Source organism: Pholis gunnellus (genome assembly GCF_910591455.1).
Source record: "Pholis gunnellus genome assembly, chromosome: 13".
In the NCBI taxonomy this organism is placed as follows: domain Eukaryota; kingdom Metazoa; phylum Chordata; class Actinopteri; order Perciformes; family Pholidae; genus Pholis; species Pholis gunnellus.
Window position 1 is genome coordinate 21,218,532 of NC_136540.1, and position 22,769 is coordinate 21,241,300.

The 22,769-nt window shown below is 41.0% G+C and overlaps 2 protein-coding genes across 3 annotated transcripts in view; both read right to left on the minus strand.

The window, feature by feature from the left end:
* Positions 1–212: 212 nt before the first annotated feature.
* LOC306704735 (pannexin-3-like) lies at positions 213–7,326 on the minus strand. 2 transcript variants are annotated; one of them, XM_079171232.1, is made up of 6 exons: positions 7,272–7,326; positions 6,871–7,063; positions 3,283–3,425; positions 2,819–3,033; positions 1,699–2,450; positions 213–1,253 (listed from the first exon to the last, which is right to left on the minus strand). In XM_079171232.1, exons 2-6 carry the CDS (start codon positions 7,052–7,054, stop codon positions 1,195–1,197), a joined length of 1,353 nt encoding a protein of 450 aa, XP_079027358.1. In that variant the 5' UTR covers positions 7,055–7,063; positions 7,272–7,326; the 3' UTR covers positions 213–1,194. The 2 variants fall into 2 exon arrangements, with proteins under 2 accessions (XP_079027358.1, XP_079027357.1); XM_079171231.1 differs by having other exon boundaries at positions 213–2,450.
* Positions 7,327–13,272: 5,946 nt separating this feature from the next.
* Positions 13,273–22,769, minus strand: part of LOC306705345 (homeobox protein PKNOX2-like) — a gene marked incomplete at its 3' end in the record, with an annotated part of 95,477 nt that continues 85,980 nt past the window's right edge. The window contains exons 9-13 of the mRNA XM_079172076.1: positions 20,590–20,687; positions 16,020–16,139; positions 15,672–15,748; positions 14,921–15,093; positions 13,273–13,550 (exon numbers count right to left, since the gene is read on the minus strand). Of these exons, the coding sequence (XP_079028202.1) occupies positions 13,273–13,550; positions 14,921–15,093; positions 15,672–15,748; positions 16,020–16,139; positions 20,590–20,687 (746 nt within the window). The remainder of the gene's footprint in view (positions 13,551–14,920; positions 15,094–15,671; positions 15,749–16,019; positions 16,140–20,589; positions 20,688–22,769) is intronic.

Genomic DNA, 22,769 nt, shown 5'->3' on the forward strand with positions numbered 1-22,769 from the left:
GAGGAGCACACAGCTGAAGTGGATGCCACACATTTACTAGCTGGTGATTGCTTGCTGTATCATCTGTTTAATTATCAGTTAACATGAATTACAAGCACTTTGATCAAAAACAACTCTCAGTTAAATAACAGCTGTGTTGGAATGCAGACACATACAACCCATGCAGAATTAAAATGAGCACGTTTGAATAAAAACTTTATTTAATGCTCGTAAATACAGTGATTCTAGTGACAATATTGAAAATAGTATACATTTTAACATATTAACTAATAAAAATGCAAACTATGACCTCAACAAGAGTATTTCTTCTATCTTCTATTAAAAAGTACATCTGTGCTCAACATCAGATCACAGAAACAGCAGTGTTTGAGTTCCTCCACCTCTGCAATTGCATGTCCTAAAAATAAAAGCACAGAAAGGTGGAGTGGCTCTCTGCTGTTCTTAAATGGATGATTCAGTTTGACTTTGTGATGTATCGCACCTACCCTACCTTATAAATAAAATGACTCAACTGCAGAAATTGAAACAAATATAATCATGGATGCATGAGGATATTGATGAAGGAAACACTCATTACACACACTTCATTTATTTACCATGACATTGGATATACCTTGCTAATTCACAGACAGATACAACTCTATTTGCTCATAACGTAAATAACAGTATAAGAAGCAAAAAAGAAAGTGAGTACAACAATGTTCTAAGTTCATGAACAGTATATTACTGACAATGGAATATATAGTTGCTACTGAAAATGTTTTTCTGCCTCTCAATTGACGAACATACGTAAACCCTCATAACTTCTCACATTAGGATAAATATATTTGGTACATAGTAATACTATGCTCATACTTTGTGTTCTCTCACCATATTTACAACAGCCACTTTAACGTACTTGCTCCCCTTTGACTTCTAGCCATCACTGCCCCCCTAAAAACAGCACAAATGTAAGAGACAGAGAGAAAGTCTGTGGCAGCTTCATGCCAGAAAATGACAAATCTAAATCCATTAACATTTCGAGCCAGAACAATTTACCCTGTAATTCTAAAAGAGGTTTTTATTGTTGGTCTTCAGACCACGGAAACTCTTCATTGATGTCCACAGCCTTTGTGGATACAGTACTCTTGAAAATCTACTGTAGAGTGTCCCAACTCCCCCACTGATATCACATTGATTCAGTCCATAGGAGGCCTAGTAATGACTAAATGGTGCAGTCTCCTTCAACTCATGGTACCCCTGGTGGTTTGGCTCTGTGAAGAGACAGAGAGGGCAGTTAGGGCTAGGAAGTACCACAGATCTATCTCCTCGACATTAACCAATGCTTTTAATAGACTCTTTTAGAAATATAGGCAGTTCAGTCTGGCTTTAAAAAGAAAAAAGAGAAGAAGCAACACAACAAAGAGAGAAAAAATACTTAATTAACAATGTTGGTATTTACTTGAATTTGCTTACAGTTGCAAATGTTTCTCAAACTGCTTTCTCAGGTCCACGTGGATACGACCTTATTGTGTATTCAGTGTCTGTTCAGAGAGAACTGCTTATGCTATCTTAAATTTAAAGCACTTGCTATTCATTTTCAGAGCATGTGTCTGTAGACTGGAGGTCACTTAATAATTTTCTGTACATCCCAGATTATGAAGGCAAAAATAGCCACTAGCAGAATGCGTTTGAGTGTGTAGATAAGTGTTACGGTACCGAGACTCATATTCTCCTCCACCAGAGGCCTCTTCTCACTGCAGTTTACCACTCTTCCCTGCGCCGCTCCCAGAATAGTCATGATATCCACTAGGTTGAGCTTCCCTTCCTCCTTGGCCTCCTCCACCTCCTCTGCCAGCTCCATCGCAGCCTCCTCACGCTCTTCCATCTCCTCTTGGGTCAGCATTGCGCTCAATCCCTGACCTCCGGTGGTGTTGCCCACCTGTGGTGGCGCCAGCGAGCACAGTGCCCTCACCTTCCCATAGGACATCAGGTGAGCTACGTTGGCATGCAAGAAGAGCAGGAGAACATTGAGGTCGTTTAATGGGCAGCCAAGTTTACGGCGGTTGATGAGGTCGAGGGCTGGGAGGACCTCGTAGACAGAGAAGAAGGTGGTGTCCCAGACGAAGAGCCGAATCAAGCTGAAGAGGACGATAGGAGCCAACAGGACGTAGATGGCACCGTTTGCCACGCTTATCACCTGAAAAACCAACTGGCCAATCATTTTGCACTGAACCAGTTCAGGAACCCAGTTCTGATCACGCAGCATGCCCGTGCGGACAAAGCAGCTGAACTCGTCCTGCAGGAAGGCAGACAGATGGAAGTAGGCCAGGTAGAGACAGGCAGCTGTTATGAAGGTCAAGAGGAGGAATCCTCGCAAGAAAAGCATGCTGACGAGGAAATAGGAGTTTTGCTTGCACTGCATGTATCTCTCCAGAAGAGGGTACTCAAAGTATCGCTTCTTCTTGGCCCTGCAATTGGACAAGGAAAATAAACTCAGCACCATGTTCTCCTTCATGTTCATCAATCCCAGCTGGGAGCGCCCCTACCCAACCCCAATCCTTTACTTTTGGCAACTAGGAGCTGCCAACAACATCACTTCTGTATATCCTTTGAGCAATATTTCTCACTAGCAGATATTTTTATTTGCTACTGCAGTGACCCAATTTCTCTATTGGAATCAAGTTTAATCTAACAAGGCATATTCTAGTTTGGGGGGCAAATCAAGGCTCCCTGAGATCGGGTAACTGAAAACATGGTTATGGAAGCATTTTGTTTAAAAAAGACATAAACAGCAACAAATATTTGTACTACAAGACAGCAGTCACTGGTCTCTTACCTTTGCAGTTCAGCTTGAAATGTGAGGGGGTTCTTAGTGTTCTGGCGCATGTCCAGAATGCTCTGGGCCAGTCGGATCGAGCGGTTGTACGACTTGTCCAGTTCGTCAATTATGAAGAGCAGGTCTGAGCCCAGCGTGGGCATGACAAGCTGGCGCCAGATTAGAGCCGGCAGGTACATCAATACTGCCATGGCCAGAAGAGAGTAAGGGAACATCTGGATGGACAATGAGAGAAAAGAGTTCAATCAAGCAGTTGAGTCAAATCAACAATGACTTCACTACCCAAAAAAGGTTTTAGCAACAAAGCATACTTTGCTTCATATAAAATATAGCACACTGACATTTTTAACTAAAGTTTTGCAAGTTTCAGCGAGGAGAAAGAAAATTTCAGCAGTTTAACTTCGTCAGCCACTCTAGGTGGGAAAAACAAGTCAAGCACGCTTGATCAGAGTCTCTCAGCTTACTTTGTGTACCCAGAGCGAGCGCTCCTCAAAGTTCCCATTGCTGTCAAACTCATGATGCATGAGAGAGTCCCAGCAGTATGTGTCGACATAGCTGGCTTGCTTCATGGTGAAATTGCTGGGAGGGAAACAGCTGATCTGAGGCCCTGCAGAATAAACAAATGTTGATTTGTAACATTATCTGCTAATATGGGGATTTACTATCTGCTTTATCAAATTGCCTGTAAGCAGTTGCTAAGCACTTGATTTCACACACACAAACACGCACACAACCTTGTACTTCTATCTTTGTGAGGACACTTACTGCTGTCATGCATTCCCTAGCCCCTGCCACTACCTTAACCATCACAACTAAATGCCTGAACCCCAACCCTTTTGTCAGTTGGCCCAAACCTAACCTAAACCTAATTCTATCCTGGATCAAAAAAAACAAGTCTGGTGTTTGACAGTCCGTCCCAAAGTGAGGACCGGACAAAATGCCTTCACTTTCCAAAAATATCAAATTGGTCCTCACAAAGACAGCTGTACAAGTAGATAGATATATACACACACACACACAGACACACACGCACACACTACTGTGGGTCCACTACCAGACATGTACAGTGAGCTTGTGCATGCCCTTTCCTTTTCAGTGGAACATAATTTCACTGGCGAAAGCATATGTTTCCAAATGGCAACCTGGCATTTAAAACCCTGGGCCAAATTTGGACTCCTCCACCTTATATTTAGTTCACCTTGATATAACCACATGTAGTCCAACCACTTAAATCCATGCTCCATGCACCCATCTGTCATTTCCCAAGGGTGCTCCACCCTAAAGAAGAGAGCTTGGGAGGGAACACACCAAGGGTGTGCCCCACTTAATGCAGTGCCTTAAAAGAAAAACATGGAGCTTCTATTTTTTTTACACCACATCTGCCCAGCTTTCTGTAAGTAGAGACATACTGCCACTAATTTACTGTCAGGATGTAATTTATCCTGCCAGTCCACCTCATTATAACCAACTGTTACACGGTCCAGATATACTACAGCGTGTGTGTTTGTGTGTGCAATTAATCAGCCGGACTTTAACATATTGATGGCGATACCTAAAATATAATTTTTGGCAGCTGAGGTTATGATGGAGGATATTCATTTTGGACTTAGATACACAAGCAAGAAGAGGTTGCAGTTAGTATTTTTAGACTCAAACTGAACTCAAACTAATTATGTATTGTGTTGTTTATGTTGTTTAGTTCCCCATATGGTTAGCTATGTCAGATTTATATTCTTTCACATACTGCAGGTGAAAGCTATTTGGTACAGCAGCACCGGCCATAAGGTTCCTCAAATTTCAGCTTTACTTATATTAAATATCATATAGAAATTGCCCAAAATGAATCTAATAAATGTACGTGATAAATTGAGATATTAAAAAGTATTTATTGTTCATTCATAACATGTTTCAAGGCAATGCATATGCATTCTGGGCCAGCTTGTAAAGACATATTGAAACCCTATTAAAAGCAGATTCTATCGGAGGCCAACATGGTGAGGCTAATGTTGGGGACAGATGGTAGAAGTAGTGAGCAGAACAGCGGTTGGTTCATCCATTATTGGCAGCCCCATAATGAAATGATGTTACAGTGTGTTATTTCTAAAAAGGTTTTGTCGAGCTGTCACATTCTTTATCTTCAGAGTTTCATAAACCCCTAAAGGCAGCATGGCAGAGCAACTCATGTAATCTGCTTTGAATTGTGTAAAAAATGTACAAACATTAATCACACAAGTGACATTTTTGTTGTTGTTGTTACTCAATGTTCTTCTGCTCTTAGTTGTATTTTGCTGAACACTATACTGACTGAAGCTGCATTGGCACTTAGGTTTAATTAAGTCACTGTGAGTGCTGTAGTTATAATACTATCTGACGCCACTGTATGTTCTAATGCAGCTCACTGTGGGAATCTGTTTTTCCACTATAGGTGCATGTGTGGGCGCATGCATTGACAACTCACCCTAAATAAAAAAAACGACAGCAGATGCCTTCTCATGAAATCTTGTAGAATATTCTCCCGCTCACTCCCAACCCCTGTGAGCCATTTGGCAAAGTGAGGCAACCTACATTTCTGCCACTGCTCCTATCTCCGACTCCCACTCCCCAATTAACGTTGGCAGATCGTCCCCACATTTTGTGCTTTGTACAAGCATTCTTGGCTGAGAGTCCAGGTGCAAGTAAACCAGACTCCAGACAGCAGCGCAATCAAGCACTGCTGTGAAACTCACAAGCCAGCAGATAGGCAGCCAAGATCCATCAGTAGAGCCGCGCACCCCCGCCACCACATCATGTTCTACGACCTCCCCCCCCCCCCCCCTTCCTCTTGTTAATCAACATATCCTCTCATTTGACTCAAATAAGGGGGAGCTGCCACAGAAAAACTTGGCCTTGTAATTACAGCGTGCTAGCGTTAGTGAACGCTGCTCTCAATCATCGCCATGGCAATTAGCATCAGGAGCATCCGGCTGATTGCAGACCAGCTCTGGAGAGACAACATTTAGTTCAAAGTCAAGGGAGTCAGCCTCCTCAACAATAGACTTGTACTATAGTATTGCCACGTATACTTTGGATTGTCAGCTCCGCTTTTTGTGTTCTTTGAATGACCACGGATGGACAGCTTGTTGGCATGTTTCATGTTAAAAACCGCCCATTCTTTTCAGGACATGTTTTTTCCTCTGGTCCAAAACACTTTAGGCAACAGCAGAACAGTAAATGGACTCGATGAATGGAGTCCAAGAAGATTGTGATCTTATGTTTTCGGTAATATTGTGTTGTCACATTGTGATTGCTGCGGTGGTATGCACTGTATTATGCTGAGGAGGTCTTAAAGGGTTACGTGGTATTTTTCAACTTGGACACAATCTCTCATGTTTTTGTGTCCAAGTGACTAAAGAGGACAACATTTTTTTTAATTAGTCCAGTATTAAGCAGGCAGCTGCTTAAGGGGCTGCAAATATAATCCTTCTGGGCAGTTGCCCACCGTCAATGTGCGTCCACTAAGAGAGCCTGTTTGTGTTTCCCTTTAATGGAGTCAGTCTTCCTTTTATGATAAGTTGTTGTTAAAGTGTTTTCTCCCTCTTGCTTTATTCTGTTAAGGAAAGTGCCGTGAAATTACCACTCTCGTTGTTATTGCTTATAATATTTAAAAGGGAGGAGTAAGGATTTGGAAGGTGTACCTGAGTGAAAAGATCAAAGCCTGCAGGGAAAGAGCACAGACATGCTCACTTGCCATGATTCAGGACTTTAAACTTTAAACTTTAAACGCTTTGAAATGATAGCACGTTTGGGTCACTACTTCAGGACATGACAAATGTAAGTTCTGTCCAAAACCTTGTGTTTACGTTGAATTAAATACCACGGACCACAGGAGTTTCTAAGTATGATATTCCTCCATATCAGAAGAACAACTAAATGCAGTTTAACAAGTAAAATATAAGAAATTCAAGTACAAACACACGATTACTTAACAGAGGATACCGCTTAACCGTGTGATTGAAACACAGAAAATGCTTTCACATGGTTTAAAAAAAGGATAGAGACAGGGAGTTGCTCACCCAGGGAGATCTCACGAGCGAAGGCCATGGTCACCAGCATCAGCGGAAGGCCGACGGACACAAACTTGATGACCTTGTCCAGAGGAAGCTCCAGCTCCAGGTGGCTGATCCGGTTTAACCCGGGGCTGCTCTGCAGCAGGGCATCAGATAGCATGGCCTTGGCCGCCGCCTGGGCGATGGACATTTTGAACTCCTACCCAGTGATAAGAAACGGTTTCAGTACAGATCACACTGCTTTCCTTTCTCTACCTATGGTCTCTCTCACGCTTCACTAAATGTGATATAATAAAGCAGAAATACCTTTACATCTACATTTATAAAAGAAAAAATTGTTTCCAATTTGGGGGAAATTCAATTAGAAATGCAAATAACATTATTCCAAGCAAATGTCCTTAACATACCGTAAGTCTTCCAGCTTTCTTTGAAGATACTTTGAGAAAATATGTTTGCAGAGTCAAAGAGTTTCTCTAACGACTGGCATGGTGTTGGAAAGATTCTTAAGTATTCAGGGAGGGCCTCTGTAAATGAGAGGTTGGATCTGGGCTGGACCGGGCCGGGTCTGGCTTTAATTACAGGGAGGACATCTGGGAGCATGTAGGCGCCCAGATGGCACTGACTGCAGCAGACCTCCAGCACTCAGTCACACTGGGCAATACAGTTTGCCCAGTGTGTGTGTGTGTGTGTGTGTGTGTGTGTGTGTGTGTGTGTGTGTGTGTGTGTGTGTGTGTGTGTGTGTGTGTGTCTCTTGTCGTTCCCTGCTGTGTAGCACAGTGGCTATGGCCCACTTCAAACAAGTGAACCATCGCCAGTGGCTTTTTCAGCCTCTGTCATTCGGAGACTATTTTTACTGCGTTACAGCCTCAGAGCGACTGCTGGCTGAGATAATGCAGCACACATCAGGGATGGTCATGTTTCTGTTCACTGCAGTATATGTGTTAAAAAGAAAAACTAACAGTGTGTAAAAAATGTATTTGATTAAACAGATCTGACAGGACTCGAGAACTTCAACTAAAATGAACAAACTATCTTTAGGCTAGTGCATGCATCGGATCTGTGTTATAGATTTTCTGTGTAATAATTTGTGCTGTAAATTAGGGAGAGCCGCAGTGCAGTTCAGTGTTACACATGGTGTGTTGAATTGCGTCTGAAAAAAACAAAAGGGTTTAAAAGAACAGCAGCGTTTTTTGAAACGCTTCAAGTAAAAGGCTCAAATCAGTTTGAAAATAGAAGTCACAGGGTCTATGGACATCAAACACAGGGTGTGATTGTTGTTATCACACTTTTTTAACCTGATTAGAATGTAAGTCATGGGGGGCAAAATCCACAGTCACCAGTCACACAGTCACAACTCCTCTGGTTGTATAGAAGTCTATGAGAAAATGACTCTACTTCTCTCTTGATTTATTACCTCAGTAAACATTGTAAACATGAGTTTATGGTCTCCATCTCTAGTTTCAAGTCTTCTTCAATACAGCATGATGTTCATTTAGTAAATGATGGTCCATTTAGAGTCAAACAGACCATAAAGCAGGGGATGCTTTAGGGCGGGGCTACACAGTGATTGACAGGTCTCTACCAGTGCTGTCGGGGAGTTGTCCGTGTTTTTGTCTTAAACCTTTAATCCTCTTGCAGTGTGTTCTCACTTCATCAAAGTTATTGTAACATTTTGGTCAACCAAAAATACCGTCCTCATTGTTCAGTTACAGTTAGCTCCGCCCTCTTCTGTCTCTTATGGTTGCAGATGCTAACGGCCAAAATGCTGAGAAAGCTTCACAATGGCAGTTCACAAAGGAATTGATGACTACTTCCACTTCTATATACAGTCCATGGTGAGGCCTCAGGTCTTTCTCTCTTCCCACTTTGAACATCCTCGATTCCTTTCCTCACCTCTTCTCCTCATGTCTTGGTCCCACTAAAGTGAGATGCTAGAGGAATTTAACAAATGAGACATCTTTGGCCCGAAGCGGTCATTTTAAAGAGACGTAACTTAAACATGACTTATGTCACAGCATCCATTGTTTTGTTATACCGCTACATTTTATGATCTCAGTCAGATGAACATAACAGTGTTCAACTTAGATATTTACTTTTAATTTGATTTACAACGTGGCATAATGTGACAAGATTGTTTGGATATCATTTTTATAGTCTTTATATATTTCATTGTGTGAAGCACTAACAATGTTTCTATGAAAAGTACTATAAATAGAGAGTGATATGATTGAGTGATATAAATATATCTATTCTATATATATGGCAACATTAAATACAGCAAACTAGTGCTGAATATAAGAGTGTTCTTGTTGATAGCATCACTTAACAACAGCAGCCGTTTGTCCGTGGAAACAAACTGTCACCTTTACAGCAATTGAATTTGATGCAGTAATATCAAATGTCAACAGCTTCACGATGCGCTACACATGTGGTGAGGGGTAGAACGTTTTATCATCCTAAATAACTAAAACGTATCAACGCAAAAGGAACAGTTTCATTTGTAGAGTCCTGCCACGGTTTGAGGTTAATCCAGCTGTGTGTCACGCAAAGGATACAGCGGTGTTTCCTCCCTGAAGCATCTACGACAAATCTCCTCTGTCCTCACTCCTCCAGATGCATTTTAAGAATTGGAATGTCCTTCAAGATGGAGCACTGAGATGAATTTCTAGGATCGAGGAGCTACGAGAACATCTCTTCATCTCCTTTCAACAGTCACTGTGACCCATTACCACAACCTCCGCCTACACTTAACCCTGTCTCCTATAAAATAACATTCACATTCAGATAAACTGCTTTCTCAATTACGCTTCGAGAGAAATGCCTTTTCTCACGGATTATGTTTGCATTTTTAAACACGTTTAATGTTGTAAATTGAAACAAAATGTAACAAAACTGCTTGGTTTAGGTTTAGTAAAGCATCATTGTTGGGCTTAGAGTAAGTACAGTTGTTACATTATTTAAGTAGATTAGAAGAAGTGAACGTTTTTTATTTCGTTGTTTTTTGACCTTTGGTTCCACGCGGGACATGATCAGCGGTTTTTGCTGACCATTCTTGCATTATTAAATATTGTATTTATTGAACCTTGAACCCTGCTGGTCTAAAGTGAACCAGACTGTACCCCAACAATCCAAAACAAATGCTAGGAAGTGATTTATGAGCAGTTGTGCTGCTGTAAATATGCTGCTCATGATAAATTAAAAACGCCTACGTTATACTGCTGCATGGGATACATTCATATATTTACATTTTATCCTACTTGCTCTGTTTTTACTGTTCAGGCGAGGTCAGCGGCTACTTTCCTCCTGCTGTACAGAAAGTGTGTGGAACAAGAAGAAATGTTGCGATGCCCATACTCTCAAACAAACGCTTTATTAGATCACTTTTAAAATACGATGATTTCCTCCCACACATGAGAGCGTTTGAGTGTTGCTCTCTCATGGTAATGGTAACGTGTACCTTATACCCCCTCATATATTACTTTGGAGCCCAACATGGCCTCTGCAATTCAAGTTCCTCTTACCCCAAAAATGTGTCTGAAGGAGGAAAAAGCAGCAGAGGTAGACAAAAACAGATATTTAATAAGTGATGTTGCAATTAAAGAATGACCTTTTGTAGGGGGGGGCAGAAAACAAAGCAAGGATGCCATTATACACAAGCATTACAAGCCGTGTAAACAACAATATAATGTGGCTCGGGCAGCAAACACCCACGAGAGTGATTACCACTTTACTCCGGGAGGAGAAGCTGAAAGCCTGTGGTGGAGAGAGCTCTGTTGGGCTCTGTTGGGCTCTGGTAGGAGGGGGACCATTTGGGCGGGCATCTTCCAGCAAGTTAAAATCACAGGCTAGAGCAATAAACAGTGGGTGGGAGACTACACATGTGACAGGAAAATGAGGGAAGTTAAACCAATATTTAGACTAACTCTATAATCTGGAAATAGGTTACAATGAAGCCGGAGCACGAGGGGGTTGGGAAATGTCGCACATCCATGAGCCTCGCTCTGTTAAGATCCTGGCTTGGATATGTGCAGCGGGAACAACGCTCCTGTTAATTATCTAGTGTTTTGTTCTTTTTATTTGGTGCTTTTCATCTCTAAATACTCTCATGAATCAAACTGCTTACCTCCTGTTTGGGAATCTATGGCCCTGCATGTGTTTGCTCAGCCTAAACATGTAGAACTTTCATATCACAAAGTCAACATCAGTACCTTTACATGTTTTAATTATTAAAATTGGTCTATTGAAACACAATAGATTATGACAACCAAGTGTATAAATGAAATAGAAATATTCCCTATTGTCTGTCACTTGCTTTGGAAGATCCATTTAAAAAAAAAAAAAAGCAATCAAGAAAAGAATATTATTGAGCAACATACTTCACAATGAACAATCAGAACATTCAATATAACATCTTTTTTTCTTTTGTCTTCACATTAGAAACGAGCGCCTCCATTTGTGTGTTTTAGTACAAAACAGAGAGCTGAAATTGTTTCACAGTTTCTTCAAAATCCTTCACATAAAATTGAAAGAGACGTCACTGCTGAGTTTTTATTCTCTTTCTCGTTTTCCTCGGAATTGTCGTCTTTGTCTCCTTGAAAAAGTTTGTCAGTAAAAGACAGTCGGCTCTGTAGGTTGGGGATTCCAACATCGCTGGCCTTGTCAGTGTCATTTCCCTCCGTGTGGAGATGTGGGCGAGACAGTTTGTAGAGCACGGCAGTGCTTTCCGTGCTCTTGTTTTGTGACAGATTCAAGGTCACGAAAACAAAACACAAGCAATTCTCTAAGACTGACTTGATGGCTGAAGTCAAGTATGTGCATGGCCACCTGCTGATACAACTTATTCAGAAAGTTTGCAAAACAGGAGTCCACATACTGGACTCTATGGTTAAAACTCTCCTCCAATCACGAGCATGCCGTTCAGGACAATCAAGATGTGCCTAGCAAATAAGTGGAGACACCTGCTTGTCCTCCTTGAACCGGTGAATGTGAATGTGGGGTGCTGGGTGTCTACTGACTACTCACTGTCTTTTTGACCCCTGCAGGATTAGGCCATGCCTCCACCCAGTCCAGGTGCGTACTACCTGGGGTGGCTTCGTTGCTCTGGGGGCCAAGGTCATAAAGAAGTAGATGAGCTGCAGTGAATAACCTTCAGCCTGTCAGGATCAGACTGGTTCGGTTGATGTTATGTTGCAACAGGGCGTGCATTCCTGGGGCTGTGATTGGCAGGCTACCCTTATGCAACTCTTCAGTGGGCGAACACGTGCTCGTGATTGGACGAGAGTATTACCCATAGAGTCCAGCAGAGGGCTCCCTTTGTGCTTATAGACCCGAGGTTACAATAACGTAACCTTCAGCTATGCAGATACAACTGCCATTGTCTCGTTGTTCTTTGAGCTACCATCTGAGGCCACACAAAAAAAGAATAAATATGCAAACCTTCAACACCAGAATGCAAACATATGAAAAATCTGATGTACATACTATAAGTGTAGTCAGTCACTGGTTTACTACAGTTTTTTTTTTTTTTTTTACTATTTGCACATGAGAAGAAAAAAATGAACTAAGATTGTTTAAAAAGTCATGCTCTAAAAGGTTTGCTGGAGCAATGAGTCAAGTGTTTCGCTCATGAGGAAGAAACACGGCGACCTGAGAACCTATGGATCATTGAAAAGGCCTGAATGATGTCGCAGCAGTGGAAGCCAACACCTTGGCCTTCAGTCCCTGCTGCAGATATTTGGACAGCATTACTATTTTTTTTTTTTTTTAATTCTCTTCACTCCTATTTTAGGAAGCAAAATGACACAAACTGCAAAGTTACATGTAGATCGTTAGTTGAAAATTGAGAGAAATTTCAGTCATTTTACGGTGTCATATTTGGACAGATTATATTCAATTTTAAAAGTAGTTGTTTTTCACATACATACACATACAAATCTTACTGTTTTTGTTTTTTTGATGCATGTGCGACTACTAGACTCCTCATTCCACTGTTCCCTTTTTCAGTTCACAGTAAACTGCTTTCAAAGCTGCCTTAACATTTCTCAATTTAAAACTGGCAGCGATCTCTTCAACTTCTGAGTTCCTGTGCCATTTTTGTCCATAAATAACAGGATGTGCTACTATCCAAATATTTCGAGAGCTCACTGCATTAGAACATTCACTAGTAAAATGAAACACATATTCATCATGAAAGTCACATCCGTCCTCTGTAAACGTGATCATGATGGTCATTGTGTCTGACTAGAGTTGCTCTACATCAGAGTCTGATGAATTTGGAGAAAACCTAATATGTCCTCACATGCTCTCAAGAGTCACTTAGCATTCGAGCTGTCCTAGTTCAGGTTTGAATGAGGCTGTGCTAAGGGGACAAGTGAGGTCAAAGTTCATATGGTCTTTTCCTCTAGTCGACTACTCTAGTTCCTCCCTATGCTCCATGCGCAGATCTCTCCTTCCTCCTCCTCCTCCTCCCCCGGTGGACATTAGCCTCCCCCTGTCATTTTCCTCCTCTCCCTCCTCCTCCTCCTCCTCTTCCTCCTCCATCCCTTCCTCCTCCTCCTCTTCCTCTTCCTCTTCATCCTCCTCCTCGGTGCCATCCATGGAGTCATCGGCTGCCAGCATGGCCTGCTGCATGGCCAGGGTGGCCGAGTCCGAGGACAGCGACTGGAGGCTGTCCATACTCAGCGGGTCTGAGGGGAAGCAGAGAAACAGAGAGGGGGAAGAATCGTCAAAAAACCAGTGGCAGCCCAAATCCATTCCCTCCACATTCATCCGTGCTCCCTTCTGTACTAAAGTTGCTTTCAAGCAGCTAAGGTACGGTGGCCCAGGGAGGCCATTTTAGTGACTTTAAGTCCCAGTGAAACAGAAGTTAGTGTCTTTATCTCCTGTACTTTGCTGATTCCCCAGTGAAACACAATATTTTAGCTATTTACAGTTAGAGGTTAAGTCAAATCCTTGATTGGACAGCTAACAAGTGTCCGGGCCTAGAATGACATGGAGCTACAGAGGACCGTGGCTCCATGCACACCTCCCTACAAGCTGGAGATTGATTGAATGGACATCACATTACTAGTAGAAGTTGGCCGGTACTAGCTTATAAAAGCAATAAATACAAAATAAATATAAAAGCATGTTTTGTTTCACAGGCGAAACAATTACTGGACTTTGATATATATACAATTATTATTTATTTTTTTAAAAGAGTGAACATTTGACCGAAATCTGTTCTAAAAGGTTTAAAAATATGTTTTCCATTTCATCTCAACTTTAAATACCAGCGACAGAATGGCGGAGACTCATTTGATTGCACTTGGTTGATTCAGAGTTTAAAATGTTGGTTGTTATTAATATTATGTCATATCAGAATATGTTAAGCCAAGCTTATAATTTAAGTTCATTGTAGTCCTGTTTCCTGTCCTCCAGGATTCCTGTCCTGCCATGTCTGCTCCCCTGTGTAACCTCAGCTGGCCCACATCACCTTTGTCCAGCCTGGTCTCTCAATAAACCTTCTTAAAACTCCACCAACCTCTGTATTGTTTTACTTTTGGGTCCATCCTTATGATTCCACAACAAATGATCCAAATCTCCCCCTGTCTGAATGAAACCTACACTGAACAATATCACATTACTGCTGGTTCAGTTACAGAGATGACAGTGAAGTTTGCTTCTCCACGTTGCTCAGTCTTTGCCTTCTACAGCTGCAGTGCAGAGATAGCAAATAATAAAATACACTCGATGACTACAATCTATAACCTAAAATGGGCCATGGATGACTGAAAACTATTTCTCTATCTAACTATTCTCTAGAGAGTTGGACCCCTCGTGATTTCTAACACACACTCAGATCTAATTTAAGATTCCCGTAGAACAAAAGCAGATTTTTTTACCCACCAAGAATATCATACGATTTGTTCTTGACTTTTGCCTTCACGTCTTCTCACATACATAAAAGTCAATAGTGACATCTAGTGGGGACATTTCAAACACACAGAGTTTGAATTGAAAACTGAAGGAGTTGTTTTGTCTTTTTCATTGTCCTGGGAAACGTTAGTTATCTTACTGTCTGAGTTGTTTCCTGATCGGTGCGTCTGCAGAACTCCAGCCACGATGGAGTCGGGCCAGAAGCGCTGAGTCGGACGGTGCTGGGACTTCATCTTCTTGGCTTTAGGAGCTGGGTCTGGGTTACTGGCGTCCAACATGGGCTGAAGGATACGCCGGCGAGCATTGATGAACCTGAACAAGAACAGGACAAAGCTTTCTTCTTTCCTTATATACAGTCCGTTGATCAGTCATGTCACTGATATATCACCAAAGATACCAATTCTATAACGTTACCGTAATCATTGTTAAATATTTATTTTTATGAAATACAGTATTAACTGCTAGTACAGACATTTACAAGACAATTGTAAATTATGGGAAATAAAAAACATGCTAGATAATATTATTAAAAAAAAGAATCTTTCATCTCAACCAATCAATGGATCAAAAGGCTGAATTCCAAAGTACCAAGTAGCAAATTCTGCACCTCTTTTCTTCAAATATCTTCCATATCTAAACAAATCTCAATCCTATTGCTTGAGAACAAAAATATATCAAAGAGTGAACATGACAAGAAGGTCTGAGGTGTACTTGCTATATAAAACCAGGAGATGGCACCACAGTGCCAGCAATGTGCTGGGGAGCGACAGTAAGTTCAAGTACAAGTAAATCCTCCACTCCACACATAATTCTACTACAATAATAGTGTCTTCCTGTCGACCCACATGTGGCCTTTATAGCAGTATTCTTATAGGAATACAGCTTCTTACCAGTTGTTCACTTGTAAAAGCGTTAGATTAGTTTGTGCTGCGATCTGCCTTTTCTCGTCTTCTGTTGGGTACGGGTGCTGAAAGAAGGAAGAAACAGAGTCTCAGTTGTTAAAGCACTTTTTCTTTAGTTAACAGCATTTGTGTGACTCTCTGATTAGCTCCGACTTCTCATGTGAGAACACTGAAATGCTCTACTCTTTATAAACCTCCTCCTTCAACCAGTTTACTCTCCATATACGTCCCTCACATCATCAAACGCTTCTCTGCTTCTATAGCTACCACTTCAAAACATTTCCCTTGAACAGGCCAACGTGTATATGACCATCTCAGACTCACACTCTGCCTCACCATGAGATGCTGAAAGAGCCAGGAGCGCATGATGTTGGTGGCGTGTTTGGGCAGGACCCCCCTCTTATTCTTTGACTTCTTGTCTTCGCTGTCCAACAGGGACGACAGGTCCAAGTTTACCTTTACAATAACCACAGGAGGAGAAGAGAAGGGAAGAAAAGGACAAAAAATAAGATAAGTGGATGGTAGGTCTTACTTATTGTTGCCACGGAAACAAAGGGAGACTACCAATTACCTATCTTTTTTTTTTCCAGTGACAAGGGCAGAAACACCTCCTCAAGAGTCACCATGGAAACTGAATTTGAGCAATGACACTTAAAATATAAGAGAAGCAGCGCATTGACTGTGGTCAGTCGTCCTTTTGGTGTTTCGACGAGGAGCATAAAGAGTCGCGGGTCAGACGAGGCTTCGGTCTACAGTTTGGATTCACACTTTGGTGCTGAATTAGTGAAGGGCTGGTACAAAGTGGGACTGTGTTTGTCTTGGTTTTTCATTTGTGTTGACCTAAGCCTGTCTTTGTGTTCAGTGAGAAATCATTATTCAGATGTTATTGTTTGGAGTGCAAGCGCTGAAGGACGAGATGCTCTCAAAGTATTGACAGTGTTTGGCAGCCTGCGGTGCATATATGGATGTGTGTGAGTCCATGGGTTTGGTCTGGCTGAGCCGTACTTGTGAGGACCGACTTCGTCCACTGTTCTTGTGAGGACATTTAGGGCTGCGATGGTCATCAGTGGGTCTGTGGTCACACTCGAGGATCAGTGAGGGTTAGTAAATAGTGTGGCTGTTCCAGGTAAGAGGAGGTATTAGGTAAGGGTTGGGCTGGGGAATTAACTGAGAAGAAATGATAATACGTTTCTTATTATCAACACCAGTGATTGGATCTACTGACAAGTATTTATCAATGGCTGATATCTCTTCTTTCCTCTGTGCCAGAGCTCCATTAAAAACACATCAACGCACTAGGTGACATGTTCCTTCATCACCATGAACACACACGCTGTAGTTTATTTTGACTCAATCCTACATACACCGTCCTGCTGCCACAAATACTCATAAGAGCACACAGTGTGGATTAATCCACCACTGAAAATAGTCCCCAAAACATGAGATTTTTACTATTTAAGAACCGTTTCATTAAATCTAGTGGCCAGTTGTTGTAGGAAATGACTGAGCCTATTTAAAAAAAATAAACAAAATATTTGTGAGCCATTAAAAATGTAAGTATTCAATACGAATCAATGGAATTGGGGCTAAAGTGCAAGAGGCAAGGTAGGCAATTCAGAAAGTATTGGGAAATGCACTAATTAATTGTTGGTTACGGTCTTTTAGTGGGATTTGTTTAAAAATCACAAAAATATAAAAAAAAACACCAGACTGATTCTTTAATGTCAATAAATGTGATATCTTTTTAATGTGATTTCTTGTGTGTGTAGGAAAATCTATTCACACAGTCTCATGTGGAGACTCTCCTCCTAAATGGGGACCAAATGCTGGTCCCCACACGGTAAACCACTGAGGGTTGGGGTTAGACGTGTGTTAGTTATGGTTGAAGGTTAGCCAGAGTCCCCAGAGAACGAACGCAAGAAGATGCAATGTCCTCCTACGTGAACAAAACTAATGCATCTCTGCGTCTGTATGTGTTCACTATAGAACAGTACAGTATGTGTTTGTTCACTTCATTGTGGAGATAAATGTGTGTGTGTGTGTGTGTGTGTGTGCTCTGAGGCAGATAATATGAAACACAATGAGCCCTCATTCTTCTTTGACACTATTTCTATCCATACACATGCACCAAGTCACATCGCACAATGTCTTTTATTGCCTGCATAGTTGTACAACTGTAAATATAATATTAGACATAACTTTTTAATCCAACATTATAATTGTACCATGCAGTACCATCCACTTTGAGTTTTGTTCATGATTTCTTTGAAAGAGGTATCCATTTGTGAAGGCTAAAACACTTCAGAGGGGAGCATACTGTATGAACATTTCTTATGCAGAAGCATGGAGGACAAAAAGCATGAATAAATAAAAGTCTTCTAAAGAATATACAATTGATTAATTATAGAAATAACAGACAAACCTATATGCAGCCAACAACATGCAGGCCCCCCCTTCACCCACACGAGGCCCATAAATACACATTCACACACAGTGACATCCCCCTCTCACACTCCCCACACAAAACAACAGTCCTTACAGTTGCAGCTGGGTGTCACGTGGATAACCCTCCTCTTATACCCCCCCACCAGCCCTGGGAGTGCGTGTGTTGCGGGGGAAAGCAAGGTTGAATTAATTGGCGGCACCGAGCTTGAGAGTGTGATTACTCAGGGCTTGTCGGCAAAGTAGCAACGGGGCTGTGTTCAATTCCCAGCCGGCATGTAGCCCTCTGCCTCAGCTGGGTCGGGACTATTCACAGAGGCCTCCTTTGACTGTCAAGCACAGAATTACCTGCCTGAAACTGAGCCGCTCTTCAGGCCACTGCCGCTGCACAGGGATCACTGTTTGAACTCCCAGTTTTTATTTATATCTATAAGCGAGTGTTGAGACTGTTGAGTCCAGACAAAGACTGGCCGCACCAGTGATGCTTTAAATCCACTTAGCATAGCTCAGATTTCTTGTACTTCTTTGTACGAAGCCAAACAGAGACATTCGTCCTGTGAGCAGACCCAACAAGGGCTCAATTGCCTGATGGCCTCTACTCTCAATACTCTTAGACCTCCACCCCAACAGACGAGGGTCTGTGATGGTGGATACAACAAAAGAAAAGTCATAAAGGTTCTGTATGCCAACAGTCATCTCCTACCTACATGTAGATTATCTTCCAACAAAACAATCACACTTTTACATATAAGTACATATAAGTAACATTCTAAATGCTTACCGCTGGCCTAAAAAACATGACGGCAACGAACAACGCATCATCAGGGTTAGATTCTATATTCAGCTGTGATGAAATGTTAAATTGTTCAGCTCAACTTAATTAGTACAGGTAAGCAAGTATCAAATCAACTCTGACTCATCATTCAGAGAAAAACAGAGGGAATGATTTAAAAGAAACAAAGAGAGAGAGCACTGAGGCTAAATAGTGGTTCTTTAATAGCAATGTTTAAGCGCGACTTTGTTGTCAACTGCTTATGGCGTTTAACCATGTAGCTCAGCTTAGCCAAAGTAAAACGTAATCTGAGCAGCTTTACAAAGCTTTTTACAGTAGGCTTCATCTCTAATATTCTAGATGATGTTTTGCTAATAATATGATAATATGCATTACTATTATCAAATGACTTCTTTTGAATGAGTTAGCTTTCAGCTACATTTGTAATTTACCCTTTGCTAAGCCTTGCATTCTGCTCCTGCTACTTCATTAAGCTGTCACTAACAATTACAAAGCTAAACTGACTGACGGGTCTAAAATCTGCGTTTGAAGGGTATATACAGGTTGTTAAACTGATTCAGCAGTGGAAACCGGTTAAAAAGACAGAAGCTAAAGCTACAGATCACAGTGTAAAAGTAAACCAGCACATCACCTGGAGATCCAGACGGAACACATTAAATTAAGGAACAACAGTGTTGCTGCTGTAAAGCTGATTGGTCTTTATTCACTGTTCATCATTAAAAAGCAAAAGCAGCATGTGTATACATTCAGTATACCTTCAGTAGCTAGCATAGCATAGAAGTGCTGATGCTAGTTAATGATGTGCTAACATACTCTGCTAATGTTAGCTCCACAGGTTTTTAAGTAGAAACATAACATTTTATGAACGTATATCTCCTTCCAACCTCTCCGGGTAACGAGTATTATTACTATGACAAGCTCCAAATCCACTAAACCGGCCTGAACATGGAGAGTGAAACGATTAAATAAGATTCTATAGAGCAGAGCCAGATAGTTGCTGGACGCTGGTCCGGGTTGGCCGATGCTATGCTATGATAACCAGTCTGCTTATGGGCGTTGATTACTAGGAACAGGTATGAGCCTCATTCATCTCCAAAACAACCAAACACTCAAAAGACTAAAGAACTGTGAGCATCCTAAAAGAACTGCAGAAGCCTTTTGATTTGGAAAATGGGAAATATTAAGACCACAAATGTGGCCTTGTGTCATAAAATCTCCAATTCCAGGAATTCATGTGGAGATAACTGTTCTAAAGCCTTTCATGGAGAGGAGATAAAACCTTTGGTCATGATATTATTATACATACTGATATATTAAAGGTTGAGTGAGTAGGAGTAAAAATCTTGTGTATTAACTTTGAGTATTATTTCCTGTATCCGTGTAAATCACACCATGTAAAATATTGAATCTATAGATAGTCTTAGTGCATGTCCGTACATGACTTTCATTCACAGTCAAACCTGACAGGATCCTTTATTAAGTGCCCTAAACATCATTGGAATGAACTATTTCCATTGTGTCTGTCAGCGGGGGTGCTGTGTTCAGACAGACAGTGAAAGGGTGCCCAGGGGGGTTTCTGTGAGATGTAAAGAGCCTCTTTTAATAATAACAAATGAAGAGTTGCTGGCGAGGGCACAGGGAGGGAGCGTGTCATCGGTCAGACGGCTTTACCTGTGAGTTCTGGATCTGGATGGTTCCCGGCGGCAGTGCCTGCGTTAACATTTGCCCTTGCGATGTCACCATGGCAACCGGCTGGTACAGGGTCCCACCTGAGGGGATAATTTACCATCATGAGTATCAAGTGGCTTCAGCAGCTACTGGCAGCCACATCTCGCACTGCCACCGGAGCCTTATTAACTTCTTGTCAGCCGCACAAACAAACACAAGACAAACAAGAGACGAAATGATTAAATTCGAGGCGTTAATGTCTTTCAACCCAAAAAAAAGAAGAAGAAGGGAGTGAGCTTTTGCTTCTGACTTAATTAGCCTTGATCAAGACACTCTTATCAAAGTCTGTTTGAGCACTCTTCAGTGTGTAGTGATCAAAGGCAGATATTGATTTATTTTGGGTTAAAAGGGATTTCCGGAGGGCAGGATTAACATTTCACTGCACAGGCTTGACATTATAAGATCATATCAGCCAACCAATCCAACATGGGAAGGATACTATCGTGGCTCTCCTAGACACATAGTGTACAGTATACATACTGTACACACAAAGCTCTGTCACTACAATGCATGCTAACCAAACTGATTATTTTTTTTACTAATATGCTCATATATATTTGATAATAATGATTATTAATGCAAACCAATGTTGATTTTGCATAGTAGTAAACTACTTTTAACATTCCTAATGTTTGGAAGACTGTTAAAGATAATAATAAACTGTATAGGACTTTTCTAAATGCAGTTACAAAGAAATTGTACATTTTGAAATGTAGGTTAAAAGGCAGAGAAGAAAATGTTAATCAATAAAAATAATGCCAATGATGAAAATAATATTAATTTGAATAAATTAGAGTTAAAAAACGAGGTATTTGTGCCAGGCAACAGCCCTCTGAATAAGCTAGAGCAAGCGATTATGGTGTCGTATGGCTAAGAGCTGAGTAGAGGGTGTTGCAGTAATCTAAACTAGAATAGACTAAAGTAGGGGTATTCAATTACATTTCCAAAAGGTCCAGATTGAGAAAATCTCCTCGTGCAAAGGTCTGGAACATTACAATAATATCTAACTTACACTATGTAGTATATATATATATATATATATATATATATATATATATATATATATATATATATATATATAAAGCCTAGTAGTAGTAACGTCTGTGTAGTCAACAACTGTCAAATCAAATAAAGAAAGTACACATCAATTATATTTTAACAATTATTATTCTCAGTTTTCAAATTTAACTAGATGATTATAGATAATACATAGAAATACATAAATAAATGTTCTTCTCATTTCAAGTAAAATAATGTCAGGATAAAGAATAACTGACAGAAGAGAAAGCTTTTGAAAAATGTGCATCTTAAAATAAAGTAATTCATTTTAGAAAAAGATAATTTCACTGAATTGTTCTGCAGCTTTAAATTCAGTTCATTCAGGGTGAAGTGATGTCAATCAAAAAAGCCACAATATTATATTTGTCTCATCTTCTAACAAGATAAACTAGTGTTCAGGACTTTATCTGGTTATTAAACCACTTGTTTCAGCTCTATTCTCTCTGTTCACATCGTTGTTGGACAGTGAATTCATGTGTTAGGATTCTGATCATATTGGGCTCTGAGGTTTATTTTCTGTGAATTGATTTCAGGTGTGAGTGGGTACACTGTGGGAAGATTTCACCTAAAGGAGTCGGTCCATACTTCATTAAAGACTGGTCTCTCAGAACTCTTCTCTTGTTTTGGAGATGGTCATGTGATATCTAACTCCCTGCTCTGCCGTATATTTCCTCGTCTCAGCCCTGTGTGTCACGGTGTGTGAACATCTCACTCGAGTCAGGAAACTTGTCAGAATACTCGTATTTGATTGGCTGAGCTGCATCACGTGATGTGTTAATTACAACGCATTGGTTGGTGTGTTTCCTGCACCGTGGAACAAGTAACAAGCCATCAATGCTGGAATACATGCGCTGGTTAAAATAGAAGCGCTCCGTCAAAATTGTATAATTCTCAATTATCTATTGGTTTTAGGTCCTGGGTCCGGATACAACGGCGTCTGGGTCCGGATCCGGACCGCGGTCCGCCAATTGGTGACCCCTGGACTAAAGCATTGAATACTTCCTCGAAATCCGAGAGAGTTGAAAATGAATTTATGTTGGCTTAGGAGGAAGCATGATGGAACT

What these genes read in the sequence shown, in the direction of transcription:
- LOC306704735 (XM_079171231.1), bottom strand. Translation starts at nt 7,054, where the DNA reads ATGTCCATCGCCCAGGCGGCGGCCAAGGCCATGCTATCTGATGCCCTG. An exon ending in CGCTCGTGAGATCTCCCTGG is followed by an intron (nt 3,426 to 6,870) that starts GTGAGCAACTCC and finishes TTTATTCTGCAG; the next exon opens with GGCCTCAGATCAGCTGTTTC. An exon ending in TTTCAAGCTGAACTGCAAAG is followed by an intron (nt 2,451 to 2,818) that starts GTAAGAGACCAG and finishes GTCCAATTGCAG; the next exon opens with GGCCAAGAAGAAGCGATACT.